Raw genomic sequence first — 18,808 nt, 5'->3', positions numbered from 1 at the left:
ACGTCCATTTCGACGTCTCATCTACTCCCTCTAATGTTTCAATTTGTAGATTAAGTTTATCAAAGTTGATCTTTTTGTGGCAAAAAAATGAATGCGCCAAAGCGACGCAAGGTGGGAAAATTATTGCGTCATTTGTAATTTTAGGGGGCCAATGTCGCAAGGTCGCGGCCTCCGCAGAACACTGGTCTAAGACGCCACGAGGAACTTTACAATTTGTGCTCAGGGGTCGGTCGGAAATAAAAAAACTTTTTTTTTTCTGATGTCGGAGCTGCAAATTAGGGTCGGTCAGGAGATGAGAAACAGAAAAATAAAAAGGACCGCCATAATTAATATATACTTGTGTCATGCATCATAGGGTATTTGCATACATGTTTTGAATGTTTACTTACTTGCCTACCAGATGATGTTGTTATTTGACCAAAATATACTGCCATTTGGTTGTTGCTAAGGGCATGGTCATGGTTGCTAGGGCCAATTTTGTCAAAATGTTTTGAAGAAAATCCGCAGAATAACACTTTCACAAACATCTCACCAAGTTTCAGTTTCATTGACCAAGTACTTTTTTGAAATATAAGTTTTTGACCAAAAATGAACATTTTTACACCTAATTTACATATCACTCATGGAATCATTGTATCCTTAATATTTCTTCGTCACTATATCGTAGATGCATCCCCATTAAATTTCAGCCCAATCTGCTCTGTGGTTTTGGAATTATAGATTTTTGACCAAAAAGACACATTTTAGCCCTAATTTGCATATCACTGATGGGACCATCATATCATGAACAATTCTTAGTAGAAACACCCAACCAAATTTCAGCCCAATCTGCCCAGTAGTAGAGTTTAAGTTTTTTAACCAAAAATCAGATTTTTTAACCCAAATCACAAACCGGTGGCAAGATTTATTTTGCCATAGTATGGGGAGATAATATTTTAGCATTTATTATACCCACAGACACTGGCAATTAGTGAGAAAGTGTGAGTAAATATCAGTAAATGTTGGTTAATAAGACATGTAGACTGTAGTTTTTGTTTACTGATGTCTATTACAACCACTACCAATGTATTTTTTCACAATGCTGTTGAGTTTTATTCACCTAGTGACTACGCTTGTCATAGGCTTAGTGCTAACCATTACTCCTTATGACGTCATAAAATCCCGTGGTCTCGGTGGGACCGGAAATACCCGAAAACTCTCGAAGTAAATCCGAAGGGAACTGACTGAAAAAGGGTAATTTTAAGGTGTTTGCAGACGCTTTTTAAAAGTTTTAAAACCAGAATGTATTTCACAAAAATGTCGTCTAGCAAATTAGCGATAGTGAATCTGAGCATTTTGAATCACCTTTAAGCATGTCTTTGGACAGGGAAAAATCGCAAATAAAATGGCTGCTAGGTGGCCATATTGGATCGTATCATGAAACAAATTGATGTGCATATGTATGCCATGGTATGTTGCCCCTGTACCAAGTTGGAAAAGAATCGGTACAGGCATCTCCAAGAAACGGCCCCAGACAGACGGATGGAACCCAATCAATAAGTCCCCGTCCCGGACTTCATCCGGCGGGGACTAACACAGCATATCTATATCACTGGTTCTGCTGTCTTCGAAATATGAGTCAAAACTTCAAAATTGCCATTACTTTCCCCAATTTTTCTGTGATATTACCGACACTGGTCTTATTCCCGATATTTTTCCTCATTCAGCCAGAAAATACTCGTGATCTAAAGGTATTAGAACCACAAGTTATTACACAAGAATTGAAAAGGCCTCTTATGTCATTTGTATTTTCCTTGGCTGAATGAAGAGAAATGTTGGGGAATAACATCTAATTATATGAAATGCAGATAAAGTCAGTCTTGTAGAACCCTCAGAGTACTTGTGTGTGACAGGATAGTAAAGCGTTACATCTAAGTGGTTGGATACACAAGATTTAATGAGATGGATTTAATTCATTCTACCTATATTATCTCTCTGTTGAGCAGCCTCCAAGTGATCATCAAAGTTATAGTTCTGTGTTAGTTTTGGTCTCATTCTGGAAAAGTTCTCCGTCATGGACAATTTCCAATTCACTGCTTGTGGATTTCTGGTGGTGAAACAAAGGCAGTAATTATTATATTAAATATTGGAGATGTAAGATAACAGTATGGCAGAATGCTCTGATGTTTATGGTACCTGAAATAAGAGTGACGTGGATCACTTCAAAGGGTTGGCTGATTTGTCACAAAGACAGTTATTCTTATATATGTACCAGTGATAAGTTGCATTGGTGAAAGCACATACCAGTGGTACGTACACCACTGTAAAGTTAACTTTTATTGCATACCTGTATGCAAATGAATCCATAATCGTTCCATGTACATGACTTCAATTCATTTTTTTCATGAAATTTGCTGCATTTGAAAGACACAATTGATGCAACAAAATTAATTTGACATATCAAGAGTACAACACAAATGTGAAATACTTCATATAGTTTGATGACTGACAGCCATTTAATTCACTTTGTAATAATATGAATAGCACCTCATAACATGTGACTTGTGGTGTTTTTAGCTGCATTTTCACTCACAACACTTTTGAAAGGACAGCTAGAGAACACCACAAGTGTATGTGCAAATACCTCTAGTGTGGCACACTGGCCCCCACAGGCACTTGCCACTGGCAACAACAGGCACTTACCACTGGCACTTGCCACTGTCATCCACAGGAACTTACCACAGGCAACCACAGGCACTTACCACTGGCACCCACAAGCACTTGCCAATGGCATCCACAGGCACTTACCACTGGCACCCACATGTCGATACTGATTGATCTATCTCACTGTACTACCAAATAAACATGAAATCCAATCTATGTATAGAATATATTAACTTCAATAGTTTTTACCTTTCAGCCCATGCTCCTCTTTCTCCAGTCAGGAATCGTTTACTAGCTCTCCATTGTCTAAGTGTTGAGATGTGTTGATTTCTAAGTTGATTCAATATTGCATTGTGTCTGCTGTTTTCTGTCTTTCTCTGCTTCATAAAAGGTTCAATAATTTGGTCCTAATTAATAGAATATACATAAAATTTATCCCGTTAGTACTCAACACATTTGACGGAGATGTAGCAGGGAAGATTATAATTAGTTGGCTTGAGGAATCAGTAAGAATTTATTTTGTAAATGCTTATTGGATTGTACATCCCAAGAAATGTATGTGTGTATGGTACAAAGTTTATCCGCATGTCAAGAATGCACAGTCCTGGTTGTTAGTGAATCCAAGTCATGACTAGAGATAAACTGAGAATGCTCCCATAAGAGGGGAAAGGTTGTTAATGTGCTTACTGAGACTTTGAAATGTATTTCTGTACTGTCGTACCTTTGTGTAATCAATATCTGTGGCAAATTCACTTGATTTCAGTACAGTCCTGGCTATATATCTCTTATGGCACTGAAAAGTTCATCAAATATGCAAATTAGCAACTGAATTTATATCATTATACCTTTGCTCTTTCAATATCTTCAGCAAGTTTCATCAAATTTGATGTAGCCTTTCTTGGTCTAGGCTTTAATTGCCAAAGTTCATTAATTATGCAAATGGACAATTAATTGACAGCACCATATTTCATTAAGAGCTATACTGGTAGTATCTTGGTATGATCAATATCTGTGGCAAGTTTCATCAAATTTGGCATAGTCTTTCTTGGTCTAGTGATGAAGACATCAGAGGTCACTTCAACTTCAATTATATTCTCTTAAATCTCATAAATGTCAGTAACATCATGTATACACAAACAGATGTTGTAAGCTTATATATCTATCAACACGATCATATATCTCTTATACCAATATTAGCTACAAACCACTTCCTATACGCTGAACTTTTAACATTACTTATCCTGTGAAATAAAGTATTCTGATTTTAGCCACAATTGGAGTGACTCCTCTCTCTCTCTATCCACCATCCACACTCTGCCTCACAACAACCTGCCCTTCTAATGTGCCTAGCCACATTTTGGTGCCAAGACCAGGAATCGTGAGACAGTTTAATTAACTCGTAAATGGTGAAAAATACAGTACAACGCTTGACCACTCCAACTTTCAGAATCAAACAAGAATGGCTGACGGACTACAGAAAATTCAAAACCCAAAGACGCAAACTACAAACACGCTCTCGAACTCCTTAGAAAATGATACAGATAGACCCATAAGATAATTCATGCTCACATGAAATCCTTGTGGGAGTTATCAAAACCCACTAACAAACAAGATAGTCTGAGGAACTTTTATGACACATTGGAAAGCAGTATTCGTGGACTCAAAGCTCTAGGGAAAACGGAGACCTTGTACGGTGACTTGCTGGTACCGCTCATATTAGAGAAATTACCAGGGAATGTTCGTCAACAAATTGTGCGCAAACATGGTAATAAAGACTGGAAGCTCGCCAAACTACGACAAGCACTACTGAAAGAGATAGAAGCAATTCAAGCTGGTTCTAACAATGAAACAGGACGAAATACTTTCATGGAAATGCCATACACTGCCACATTTTACACAGACACTAGGAGGACTGCACCCTCGCAAAGGAACGACACACCCAAGAAAACCTAGAACTTGCGCCTACTGCAAGGGACCGCACTACCACAATGACTGTGTCATAGTCATTGATCGCAAGAAACGTCACGATATCACAAAATGGGATGGACTGTGTTTCAATTGCCTCGGAAGACACAGCGCTTCAGAATGTAACTCGAAAGGCAAATGTCTTAAATGTGGCCGGAAAAACCACACATTGCTGTGTTCTAATTCGGAGACTAAACAGGTAACCGTGCCAAAGAAATCTGAGGAAAACACCAAACCTACTTCGACCCCTTCTCAGACCGCTAGTCAACTTAGCTAGAATGAAAACTACTGAAAACTTGCAAAATGGACCCGTTTTACTGAAAACAGCTGTTGCTCCAGTATCTACAGACTTGGATACGGTAAATGCTACAATATTATTCAAGGTTATCATGAAAGTTCATCTGTATTGGTAATACATATTGTCACAAATTAGGATTGTTGTTGTTTTGGACACTCAGGAGTACCATCAGAAATGTGAAAACCTACTAAACGATAATGTTACATATAAGAAACTGGGCACCAAAGATCCTACATCAAAGTACAAAAAGGAACTTGTGTCTGTTCTACAGGATTTGGAAAAAGAAGGAGGGATTAACAGAGATGAATATCGCAAATTGTATCCAACTACTGAATTACCACCAAAGTTCTATGGATTGCCTAAGGTGCATAAACCTGACATTCCACTCCGTCCCATAGTGAGTAGCATAGGCTCAATAACCTATAACTGTGCTAAACATTTGGCATGCATATTATCGCCTCTTGTTGGAAACACCTGTCAACATGTAGCCAACTCAAAATCTTTTGTTGATAGGATAAAAGCTGAACGTGTGGAAGAGGATGAAGAACTCCGTTCGTATGATGTAACAGCACTTTTCACTTCGGTACCGATAGACAAAGCACTTCATATTATTCAATCTCGACTAGAGAATGACACCTCCCTGAAGGACAGAACTAGGTTATCGGCGGCTCAAGTTGTGAAGCTTCTGGAAGTTTGTTTGCGTTGTACATATTTTGTGTACAATGGCAAATATTACCAACAAATACATGGAGCGGCTATGGGGTCACCGGTGTCACCAATCGTGTGCAACCTGTACATGGAACATCTAGAACAATTAGCTATCGAAACCGCACTACACCCACCGTTATGGTGGTACCGCTATGTGGACGACACTCACACGAAACTCAAGAAGGAATTTGCACAGGAATTCACAGACCATTTGAATTCACTTGATCCTGACATCAAATTTACCACAGAAGGAGAAGTAGATAAGTCCTCAGCATTCCTGGATACACTGACAGTGATTCAACCAGATGGCAATCTTGATATAAGAATATATCGCAAACCAACCCACACAGACCAATACCTTAACTTTTCATCAAACCACCCACTTGAACATAAGTTGGGAGTAATCCAAACTTTGTTCCACCGTGCTAAGACAGTTATCACAGACCCTCATGTTGTTGATGAAGAGAAACATCACATCGTCCAGGCTCTCTCGAAATGCGGATACCCTCAGTGGGCTTTTAACAAGGTCAACAAGCCCCCTAAAGCTAAGTCAACTACCAAAAAGGACAGTACAATACAATCTAAAGGACAGGTAGTGATACCTTATGTCAAAGGAATTTCAGAAGCACTTCGGAGAAATTTCAACAAATTTGGCATAAGGGTATGTTACAAACCTACAAGAACTCTACGCCATTTCTTAGTAGCACCGAAGGACAGGACAGAGAAGAAAGACGTCACTGGCCCTATATACATGATTCCTTGCCAAGGGCAGACTACCAGAGGTGTTTGTCAGGAATCGTACATTGGTGAAACTGAACGATCCCTCAGGACCAGGTTTCTTGAACACCGACGACGCAGCTCTACTTCATCTGAGGTCTCCCAACATATCCATGTGGAATCACCAGGCCATCATGTTGACTTGGTCAAAGTGCAGGTTTTGGACACTGAACCACGATATTTCGAAAGGGGAGTGAAGGAAGCCATTTACATCAGGGCATTACAACCTTCTCTCAACAAAGACGGGGGGCGCTACAAACTCCCAAATGTCTACGACTCGATCATTGACCTTCACACAAAGAAGGTCAAGTTAGATCATTCCGCTGATGAAAGCTGTAGTGTTGACAGCTGAAAATTTCGGTGAAAAAATATTCGGTATTGAGAACAAAAGTTCAATTTGTGACAATTATTCAAGGTTATTGAATAATAATTATTGAAGGTGCTACACATTCATTTATTACTTGTGATCTGGCTAAACTCAATAAACTCATCTGAAACCGAACAATTCAGCATTGGTATACCTAACGACATTTGGAGAAAGGGGACAAACGTCACATTGCAAACTCTAGACGGACCTCGCACAATATCGGCTTTAATCGAACCCAAGATTTCCACACCGATGACGAATTTAATCTCTCACTCGCTACTGAACCGACCTCATCTAAGGGGCTTACAATTTGCTCACCCAATCTCAAACATTGACTTGAAATATCGGTATTGATTGGGGCAGATTGTTACTGGGAATTTGTTGTAGACCATATTATTCATGGAAAATGGTCCTACGGCAGTAATGTCTAAGTTACTTACTTTCGTGTCTGAACGGTCAAACTACATTGAACTCTAATGCCATGATGCTACATGTTGCTGCTACCACATGTGAAGAAGATTCGAAACTACAACACTATTGGGATTTAGAGACTATTTAACGCTGACATCAAAGCTAAAGAAATAGTCACTTATTGTGACACACATTAGAGTGTGGAAAATGGAAAATGGTACTCATAAAAGCTAAATCTTTCATCCAAGAACTATGGAAAGACAAGTCATTGAAAATGACATAGTCCCCACTATGATTGGGTTTTAAGGAACTGGCAGTTTATGTTGTCATTTTCAAACCTGGTTAATGTTGTTTGGCCTCATATGGTTGTTTTTGACATCACTACTCCGTTCAAGCATGTCTGAGTTATGGCTTTGGACATGAAAACTGTGCCAATAAAATGGCTGCCAGGCAGCCATATCAGAAATGAAACATTTTTTTATAATAATTGTAGAAAAAAAAGTTTATATAAATATGGAAGACTCCAAAATAGAATAAAGAAAAAAGAAAGTATACGGATAGACATGGTACAAAATCGATGTTTAGTGTGCTCGCGACAGCTGACACGCTCCGCTGCTTGGCGTGCTCGAGCTCAAACGTATTCCTTGCTTGTACTTGTAATACAGAGGGGTAGGACAAGGCATCGAATAAAGCAATCAGGACGCTTCAAATCGAACATGTGATCCATGAATTTTCTCTTGAAGCTTGATACCACCTGCTGCCCTCTTGTGGTGAGATATATATTTCGCATGTTGCAGAACATTGTGGTGTTTGCGGGACAGTAAAACAGATTGCCAAAACAGCATATTATATGAACTGAAGCTCTGAAACGGTGTGTCTTTTGTGAGGGATATAAACAAAAACACAGTTGATAATATCTTGGTTTAATCAATATTTGGTGCCATAGAGTTCACGACAAGTGAGCTAGACCATCATGCAATGTGATTTGTATGCTCGCAGATACCTTCAGAGGAGGCCATCTTAAATCTCATATCTTCACTATACTACTACATGCAATGCTTTAAAGCCTAGCAGAGGGCGGAAGTTCACCATCCTTATTCAAAACAAGTTATTTCTAGAAATCGAAATTCTGCTATTTTTAGTACTTTTTGAATTTTTTCCTACGGCATATCTATCGTATACCACAGTAATATTAATAAAATGACATTTTTGGTCAAATTTAGGTGTTTTTTCGATTCTCTTAATTCATAAACTTATGATGTTGTCGGAAAAGCCACTACATGTGACAATCAGCAGAAATGTAAACAAACTACATTTGCACATTTGTATTCGTGCATTTATTGTCATTTTTAGACTAATTTTCCTGAAAATTCACAAATTTTTGGATTTTTGTCACATTCTAAAGTTGTCTGTCTCTACGTTTTTCAAAATCCATGAACGAAGAATTGTAGTACGTGTGAATACGAATCGAATGATATACTGGGTGCTTAGGCACGTAGTGAATTCCTCGACGAAGATAGGATTTGAACGTAGTCATTGCAGTCATATAGAATATTCGAAAATGTTATGTCACCATGTATGACAACCATGGGACAGCAGGTTCGTAAATCGTCAACAGGTATGTTCTATACAAAGCATTTATCCCCAAAAATCGGTGAATTACGTGATGTTACAAACCAAGGCTTTCGAGAGAAAATAAATTCGTAACCGTGAAAAAATGTTTCTGTAGTTTTATTAATTGTAATTGTGAGACAGTAAGCAGCAGGGTCGTAAATCTTTACCTGTATTTTCTATGGACAATCGGTGCCACGGCGGTGCACCTGGATGGTGTAACGCGTATCATGCAAGGCACAACATTAGTCAAGTTACGTGTACACTGTATGTTTGTAATGGCAATGCTGTCACTCGGTAAATTGTAACATGTGCTAATATTATATTCTGGCCTTTGAGTGAGAAATGAGATCAATTGAATAAAATGTATAACTGTAAGTAAATGTATGTACTTTTACTACTAGAATATTGATTGCTATTGTGGGATGGCTGGGTTGTAAATCCTCGTATGTTCTACAAAAAAGTGACGTGCACGGTGCATACCCGGACACCATCATCACACAGGCCGCGTGTTTTGTACAGTAGTGTAAACATCTCGGTAATTACGCTCTAACTTTCTAGCAATCAACCCGGAGAAATAAAATTCAGCTAATAAAATTATAACTGTGAATAGAGGTTTGTACTTTTAATAGTCTAAATTGTGATTATGATACGGCAGGGTCGCAAACCACATATGTAAACGATGTATGCCCGGACGCTATGCAGAAAGCAGATAAACTTAGACCCATGTACGCTACGCTATGCATGCACCACAGCTCGGTAAATTATGTGTACTAAACCCCTGGCTTTTGAGCAAAAAGAAAGAGACAAATAAATTCATGACTGAGTAAATTTTATTTCTTTTTAATGATTACTTTGGGACAGCAGGAACAACGCGATAGCCGTCAGATATTTTCTTCAAAAGTGACATATACAACGTAATGCATGTGTAGAACCAACAACAATGTATGTGTCGGCGCTGCGCCTTTGATCTCCGAGCATACAAATCATACTGCACTTTGGGTAATCTGACGTACAGTGGAGTTGTGGTAGGCTCGAACACACAGTCGATTCCGGTCTATATTATTTTCAAAAAATTACGTAAAAATAATCATTAAACATTAGTCATCATATGTGTTTCTTCAAAATATACCTTTGAATGAAAGAGAAAACGTAACAACATCATTTGACTGAGTAAACAAATACTCATAAGTTTGCCCGAAACAGAAAGCATCCGTGAACGAGGGCGATGTGGTGTCAAGCTTACGACGAAAAAGAACACCAAAGTGTCCTACCCCTCCTTTTTTAGCAAATGAGCAAATTGAGCAAATGCCAAGCTCAAGGAGGTTGAATTTTCCAATTCCAAGATTCGAATCATTCGATCTCGCGATCGCGTGACGAGACAGAGAAGTAAATTCTATGACTGTTGGCGCGCTATTCAATCAGTACACTCCACAGCAGTGTCCCGTATATTCTATTTGTATTCCAGCGCGATTCGATCGAGTTAAATATATGTATTTCTCTGTGTATTATAATTAGATATTAATAAGCGATTCAAAATACTGAACATAATGATAAACAAGAACTTGATGGAACTTGTTGATGTTGTCTATATTCACGGCGTTATTCAATATTGTTATAGACACCAGAATTGTTGCCTCAAGCCCTTGGTCTGAGTTATGGATTTGGACATGGAAAATTCACAAACAAAATGGCTGCCAGGCAGCCATATTGGATTGTATCACGACGAAAATGGACTTGGACATGTATGTCATAGACCACTGTCCTAATACCAACTTTGAATGAGATCTGTTCAAGCATGTCTGAGTTATGGCTTTGGACATAGAAAAATCGCAAAAAAAATGGCTGCCAGGCGGCCATATTGGATCATATCACAACAACAATAAATATGCACATGTATGTCATAGAACACTGTCCTAATGCCAACTTTGAATGAGATCTCTTCAAGCATGTCTGAGTTATGGCTTTGGACATGGAAAATTCGCAAACAAAATGGCTGCCAGGCAGCCATATTGGATCGTATCATGAAACAAATTGACGTGCATATGTATGCCATTGTATGTTGCCCCTGTACCAAGTTTGAAAAAAATCGGTCCAGGCATCTCCAAGATACAGCTGCGGACAGACGCACACACGGACGGACGGACGGACGGACGGACGGACGGACAGACGGAACCCAATCCATAAGTCCCCGTCCCAGACTTCGTCCGGCGGGGACTAATAAGAGTTACTGTGCTGGTATTGAGATTCGTGACTGCTACTAAAGGAAATGATGAAAATTGCACTACAGGTTCACCCTCACCCAAAGAAATAAGAGAAGCTGAAAATCTATGGATCAAAATAATACAAGCTGAAACTTTGGACAAAGAAATTGCAGCCTTGTCTAAAAAATCTCCAGTGAATGAACCGCTTGTGACACAACTTCGTTTATTTCTAGACGGAAAAGGAATACTTCATTTCGGCTTGAGATTACACAATGCACCAATCCACTACTCTACGCAATTTCCCGCTTTTGCCGCGAAACCACAAGTTTACTCATCTATTGATTAGACATGCCCACTTTATAAAAGTCTTTCACTCCAGAATACAGTCTACAGTGACACACATACGTCAATGCTATTAAATACCAAGTATATACAAAGCTGTCAAGGCGGCGCTTCGAAAATGCCGATGCGACATGCTGATATCTCCATCATTACAGTCATGCTGTGTCAACCAAGCCCAACCCTTCACAGTGACTGGAGTTGACTTCATCGGAACTCTCTACGTTACCAAGGGTAGCCATGCCAACGAAGGTAAATCATTCATCTGTTTATTCATATGCGCTGTCACTCATGCCATTCATCTTTGTGACAAATTTATCAACAGTTTCCTTCCTCAACGCATTCTGCAGATTTGCTGCAAGAAGATCGCAACCCACTAAGATGATATCAGATAACGCGATGACATACCTCAACGCTGTGGAAGAAATTACAAATTTGTTGAATTCCCCTGAATTCAAAGACTACATGAATAATCATCGTGTAGAATGGATGTACAAATGAGCCCAATCGTTTGGTGGATTTTGGGAAAGATTAATCGGACTGACTATAACCACAAACTCAAAAAGGTGTTAGGTCACGCCCACATCATTTTAGATGAACTCCCTACTCTGGTTACAGAAGTAGAAACAACAATCGCCCAATCACTTACGCCAGTGACTGCCCAGATGACTACGAACCATTAACACCATCACTACTATTACATGGACGTCTCCTGAATACTCTACCCTACGAACCAATTGACAATGATATGCTAACGGACCCTTCTACGATAATTTCTTTTGTCTTATCAACATTCAACTCAAGGTTATTATCGGCACACCAACCAACAATTCTGTCCACCTGGTCTCGGTATGCTGTCTCATTGTCATACTGGGAGGTATTAAAAGGGGAAGGTGTGTCTGTGTGTCTGTGTGTCTGTCTGTCTGTCTGTCTGTCTGTGTCATCATTATCTAAAAATCGGCTGGCTCAATTGTAATGAAATTTGGGATATATAATCTCTAGGGTAATAGCTAGACCTGATTAGGTTTTGAGCCAGATCTGTTAATGTTTAATTAGAGATATTTGCATATTAATGAAATCAACTAATTACGCAATATCTTAAGACTGCATACTTCAATTTCAATATAATTTAGTATATTCGTTAAACATAACATACATTTGTCCTATAAAATTTGTTGATGTATCTTACAGCATTAATGAACAAGTCATTGAGAATGACATAGTCATTGATTGGGTTTTAAGGAATTATCACTACTCTGATCACACAACAACACTTGTGAACCTACATCAAACAGACTTAGATATGTTGTGTCTGCATGTTGGCATGGAACATGCCTACAACAATAATGGATGGGTCGGGTATGGGGGATCGTATCACAACGAAAATGGATATGCACATGTATGTCATAGAACACTGTCCTAATACCAACTTTGAATGAGATCTGTTCAAGCATGTCTGAGTTATGGCTATGGACATGGAAAATTCACAAACAAAATGGCTGCCAGGCGGCCATATTGGATCGTATCATGACAACAAATGGATATGCACATGTATGTCGTAGAACACTGTCCTAATACCAACTTTGAATGAGATCTGTTCAAGCATGTCTGAGCTATGGCTTTGGACATAGGAAAATCGCAAACAAAATGGCTGCCAGGTGGCCATATTGGATCGTATCACAACAACAATGAATATGCACATGTATGTCATAGAACACTGTTGGATTACCAACTTTGAATGAGATCTGTTCAAGCATGTCTGAGTTATGGCTTTGGACATGGAAAATTCGCAAACAAAATGGCTGCCAGGCATATTGGACCGTATCATGGTGAAAATGGATATGCACATCTATGGCTTTGGACATGGAAAATTCGCAAACAAAATGGCTGCCAGGCATATTGGATTGTATCACGGTGAAAATGGATATGCACATGTATGTCATAGAACACTGTCCTAATACCAACTTTGAATGAAATCTGTTCAAGCATGTCTGAGTTATGGCTTTGGACATGAGTAATTTGCATTAATGATTCTTGGTAATTAGGCTATATCTTCCGACTGCATACTTCAATTTCAATACAATTCAGTACATACATTAACCATAACAAATTGTGTATGTCCTATAAAGTTAGTTGATGTACCTTACAGTGTTAATGAATAATTTGCATAATTAATGATTTTCGGTAATTAGGCTATATCTTAAGACTGCATACTTCAATTTCAATACAATTTAGTACATACGTTAACCATAACAAAGCAGATATGTCCTATAAAATCTTTTATATAGCTTAGTTTTAATGAAAAATTTGCATAATTATTGATTTTAGGTAACTAGGTTGTATCTTAAAAATGCAAGCTTCAAATTTCATATAATATGATACGTACATCAACCATAATAATACGCACCTGTCCTATGAAGTTTGTTGCTACAACTTTTTCCTTTAATGAGTATTTTGAATAATGAACGATATTCAGTAATTAAGCAGCATCATACACTCTTTAGAAAGCACGCTTGTCCAAAAAACAAAGCCTGTTACCATGTTTTTTTTAGTTTAATGAGTTATTTGCATAATTAGTGATTCCCTTACGGGAGGCATTCAGTTTAAATCTGGTTAAATGTGTATTCATGTGTCTAGTAATCCTCTTATCTTCCCAATATATGTGATCATTTGGCTGTTGCCATGGGCATGGTCTTGTTGCTAGGCAAGTTTACATACATTTTTGAATGTTTATTCAATTGTCTATTAATCCCTGTTATCTTTGTGAAATACACAACCGTTTGGCTGTTGCTATGGGCGTGGTCATGGCTGCTTGGGATATATGCATAAGTAGTATAGATAGTAGCAGTATGAACGCAATGAAGCAACAACCCCAATATTTCACCTTTTTTACTTTAAATAAATGGCTTAATCTACATTAAATTTGTGTAAACACAAAAATAACACTGTCGTTTCACTGGCATTCACTGTTATATCAATGTCGTTCCACTGTGGAAGGGTTTTTGAACCGTGTTACCAACGGCAGTGCAGCCGATTGATAGTGTAAACAATCTATTAATACACCAGCCCATTTGTCTAAATTGAACGCCTCGGTAGGCTTGACAGCCTCAGGCAGCCTCAGGCATGTCCAGTCAAAGGTCAATACACTGACAATAGACTCACAATAGGCTCATGACTTCACAGTATATGGTGTTTACGTCGTCGACATCCTTCACCTCTATGACCTTTACTTCTGGGCTCAAGTATGCATCCCGAATTCGTCGGAAAATCGGTATTCCTAAATGTAATTCTAAAATTTGTGTTGCTGGCATGAAAGAAGAGATGTCAGTAGAGGTTTAGGTGTTTTCAGTATCTAAAATGGTGAACTCTAGTGAAAGTTACAGTGAGTTGAAAATGCCGAAAAATAAGGCCTGTAAGCACTCAACCAAAGCGCAGCGAGTGTAGCTACTTTATAGTACTGTAACCTAATTTCCAGGTCTCAAGTATGCGTCCCGAATTCGTTGGAAAATCGGTATTCCTAAATGTAATTCCAAAATTTGTGTTGCTGATATAAAAGAAGAGATGTCAGTTGAGGTTTAGGTGTTTACAGTATCTAAAATGGGGAACTCTAGTGAAAGTTACGGCGAGTTGAAAATGCCGAAAAATAAGGCGGCTGATGATATACTCACTGACTAACAGTGTAACCTAATTTACATAGAATAGACCCAGAATGCTGTTCGGTTACTGTTTAACAAGAAAAAAACAAAATAATGACAAAAATTTAGTGAAAATTTTATAGTTTTAGTTATATAATTATTAATCTATAATTGATTGTATGTTTGTACATTATTTTCATCAACATTAACTGTTAATACAAGTATTAACAAATGCATTATTGGAAACACTCAAACCGTAGATAGAGTTTTACTTTCAATATTATCATATATATAAAAAGTCAAATTATATATAAATTGGCGCTTTGCGCAGCACCTGCTATGGTTCCAAAAACTGTCAGCCGATGACAGGTAAGGATACTCGTGTGGGTAACAACCTAAGACAGGCGTAGCGAGGAACCATAGCGAAAAAACCTAGTGCTTGGCCACTGTTGTACAGACAGACAAAAATTTTGTGTACACATAATATAAAAATTATTATGTTTAAAAGGCACAAAAGTCTCGATCTCAATAAATAATTTCAATTGGCCATTAACAAAGTAATAAACCCGTACTAAACTAATTGTACGAGAGTAAATTGAGATTTGATTGACACCAAAAAAATAGAAAGAAAAAAAGTCTGTACAACAGGCACTGGTTTTTTTGCTTTTTTTTTTTACAATGATTGCATTAATACGGCAACACATTTTACCATGTACCTGTTGGAACACTACTAGAGGTCATGAGATCAAGGATAAAGAGTAATGACACAGCAGTGACGTATTGTATTCTCTGTTTAGTCATGCATGCCACCAGTTCACTGTATAAATCTCAACTAGGCTTGTAAAAACTTGTAAAGAGCTCAACTTTTTTACAACTGTTGTTTTTTAAAAAAAGTTAAATATTTAGTATTATATACATAATAATGACGACCACATCATTAAGTTTGTCTCTCAATGATCATAGGGATTTAAAATTCATGAAAATAATCCCAGGTGTTAAATATCAGACAGAATATGAAAATAATATGTTTAAATTAAAGCCGATTCCGCCGCCAAAACCTATAATAACAGAAAAAATTGCAATAATTGAATTAGATCATAAAAAAATTGTTAGACTATTTGTAAATGAATTTTCTCATATAATAAATACAGAGAAGGTAATATTTGATAGTGACAGTAATGATTACTTTATTCAACCAGGAACTTATCATATTCAACATTTTGTAGAATCCGATAGTATTTATAAAGACATTAACGAGACAGCAATAGTTAATTTTGATACGAAATTCGATGATAAAATTAAAATATCTCATTCAACATACGTTATAAATAAACAAATTATACCAGCATCTGTGTCTCAGTTATTTAATGTTATAAAAAGGGCTAAAGTCACTATTAGTTTTAGGGTCTTCGATCGTCGTTATTCTAAAATAACTTTTCGTTCCACTTTGATTGTCAAACCTTTTAAAAATAATATTTTTACAAATATAAAGTGATACCACAAAATGATTGACCAAAATGTTAAAACGATACAAGATTTAACCGATTATCTTACACGAGTATGTAGTGCATATAGACGCTCTTACAAATTATTAAGTCGTGTTAATAAAGCGATACTCATTACTAGTGGAATTGTTTCAGGAGTTGGTGCATTTAATAGCTGCAGTACCCGTAATTCCAGTTTTTATCAGTTTATTAGCAGCTGTTCCAATAGTCGTTACAGTTGTCAACCAAAACTTAAAATTATCGGATAAAGTAACAAATTTAAAATTACAGTATCAACATTTCAAGGAATTACTAACATATACGCAGGCAAATGTAAACACTGAAACACCTCAGGAATTTATTCAGGAAGTATTCATGAAGTCTCTCGAAATGCAAAAAGCTGCCAATTATACTTCACCTTTGGAGCGTTACTTGAAGTATTATAAACTGAATGGTTATTCAGATATGAAATCAGAAATATAATTTACTGATAAAATATTACTTTATATAATTTACTAATATGGACCAGTATCTGCGAGACTTGTATTATAATTCTGATTTAGCATACAGCGGCATCACAAAATTGTGGCGTAAAATCAAAGCAGACAACAAAAAAATAAAATATAAGGAATTGAAACAATGGCTGGAAGAACAAGAAGTTTACACTATGCACAAACCAGCAATTAAAAAGTTCCCTTATCGCAAAGTAATTGTTTATGGAATTGATGACCAGTGGCAAGCTGACATTGTAGATATGCCCAATGACCAGAGGGGGAATCAGGGGTATCGTTACATCCTGACTGTTATCGATGTGTTATCGAAGTATGCCTGGGCGATATCGCTTAAATCAAAACGTGGTATTGAAATGGCTGACTCCTTTGAGTTAATTTTCAAAGACCGTGAACCGAATAAAATACAATTTGATAAAGGTCGGGAATTTTACAATAAGCATGTTAAAGAGCTTTTTGAAAAATGTGAAATTGAGTGGTTTAGTACATGATCCGATAAAAAAGCATCAGTTGTCGAGCGCTTCAACAGGACACTTAAATCACGTATGTATAAATATTTTACTGATAAACAGACTAGAAAATGGGTTGACGTACTAGATCGATTAGTGGATGGTTATAACAATACTTATCACAATTCAATCCACATGACTCCGAAGGAAGCATCATTATCAAAGAATGAAAATATCTTTTGGTATAATTTGTACGGTGCTTATCTCACTGTTGAATATGGAACTCCGAAGTTTAATATTGGTGATACTGTGAGAATTTCCAAATACAAGAATGTGTTTGCCAAAGGATATCTACCAAACTACACACGTGAACTTTTCAAAATCAAACAAATTATCTTTGGTCCCATTATTGTTTACACTCTGGAAGATTTATCGGGTGAAGACATTGAAGGCACGTTTTATGAGCAAGAATTATCGATTGATATAACTAAGGAATCGAAAGACTATAAAATTGAAAAAATATTACGTAAGAAAAAAATCAAAGGTCATGAATAGGCATTGGTAAAATGGTTAGGATATGACGATAAATTCAATTCTTGGGAACCGATTGAAAATATTAAAAATATTTAAAATATTTAAAAAATATAGTGTATAGTACAACAGTTTAGGAAAATGTTTGGAGAACATAATATAACCAAATTTTTAAACAAGTACAAAGAAGTCCTTGGTTTTAATGTAGAGCTAGAATGGGACAACTTGAAAAGAAAAAATATGCACGTATTAATTATAAATACAGGGGTAAAATTGAAAGATACAGCTCTTTATCAGATTATTTTATCCTTTTGTAAAGAAGTCGAAGAAAAGAATTTTTTTAAACGTATTGAATTCTTAGGTTTATTTCCAGAACCAGAGGACAATCAAGAGGCTAAATTTTTGAATGAATACTGGGTTCTTAAATTAATACAAGATACTAGGAACAGACGTATATTTCAAGATAATTATGGAAATTTATTAGTATGTTTTATATAAACCCTTTAATATAGAACCTGAAAAAATGTGGACATTAGGATTACCAGAAACGAAAAAAAACAAAGCCAAAGCTAAAAAAACAGCCGCCTTCAGAATCATTGGAGTCACCGCAGCAGCCGCAACAGCCGCATTTTCCAAAACCATTTACTCTAAATAAAATGCTAACTATACATTACATCAACCATTTGATAAAGGGATGTCCATGGATTTACGAGACATACTAGTCAACATGAATGTTTATGTAAGCGAAACTGATCGATTCAATATAAAATTGAGAGATATATTCAAAAACTACATAGTAATTCATTATAATGCAGGTAGTGCCAACAAATGGTTGAAAGGTCCAAATATGCATTACTGGGATCAACAATTGAATTTT

The 18,808-nt window shown here is 37.0% G+C and overlaps 1 protein-coding gene across 2 annotated transcripts in view; it reads right to left on the bottom strand.

Annotated features, from left to right (window-relative positions):
* LOC144451067 (neurobeachin-like protein 1) overlaps positions 1–18,808 on the bottom strand; it is a 312,418-nt gene that overhangs the window by 91,995 nt on the left and 201,615 nt on the right. For both annotated transcript variants that reach the window (XM_078141830.1, XM_078141831.1), the window contains 2 exons: positions 2,893–3,050; positions 1,962–2,086 (listed from right to left, as the gene is read on the bottom strand). In XM_078141830.1, the coding sequence (XP_077997956.1) occupies positions 1,962–2,086; positions 2,893–3,050 (283 nt within the window). The remainder of the gene's footprint in view (positions 1–1,961; positions 2,087–2,892; positions 3,051–18,808) is intronic.

Source organism: Glandiceps talaboti, chromosome 20 (genome assembly GCF_964340395.1).
Source record: "Glandiceps talaboti chromosome 20, keGlaTala1.1, whole genome shotgun sequence".
Lineage (NCBI taxonomy): Eukaryota > Metazoa > Hemichordata > Enteropneusta > Spengelidae > Glandiceps > Glandiceps talaboti.
This window is presented reverse-complemented; position numbering and strand designations above follow the sequence as displayed.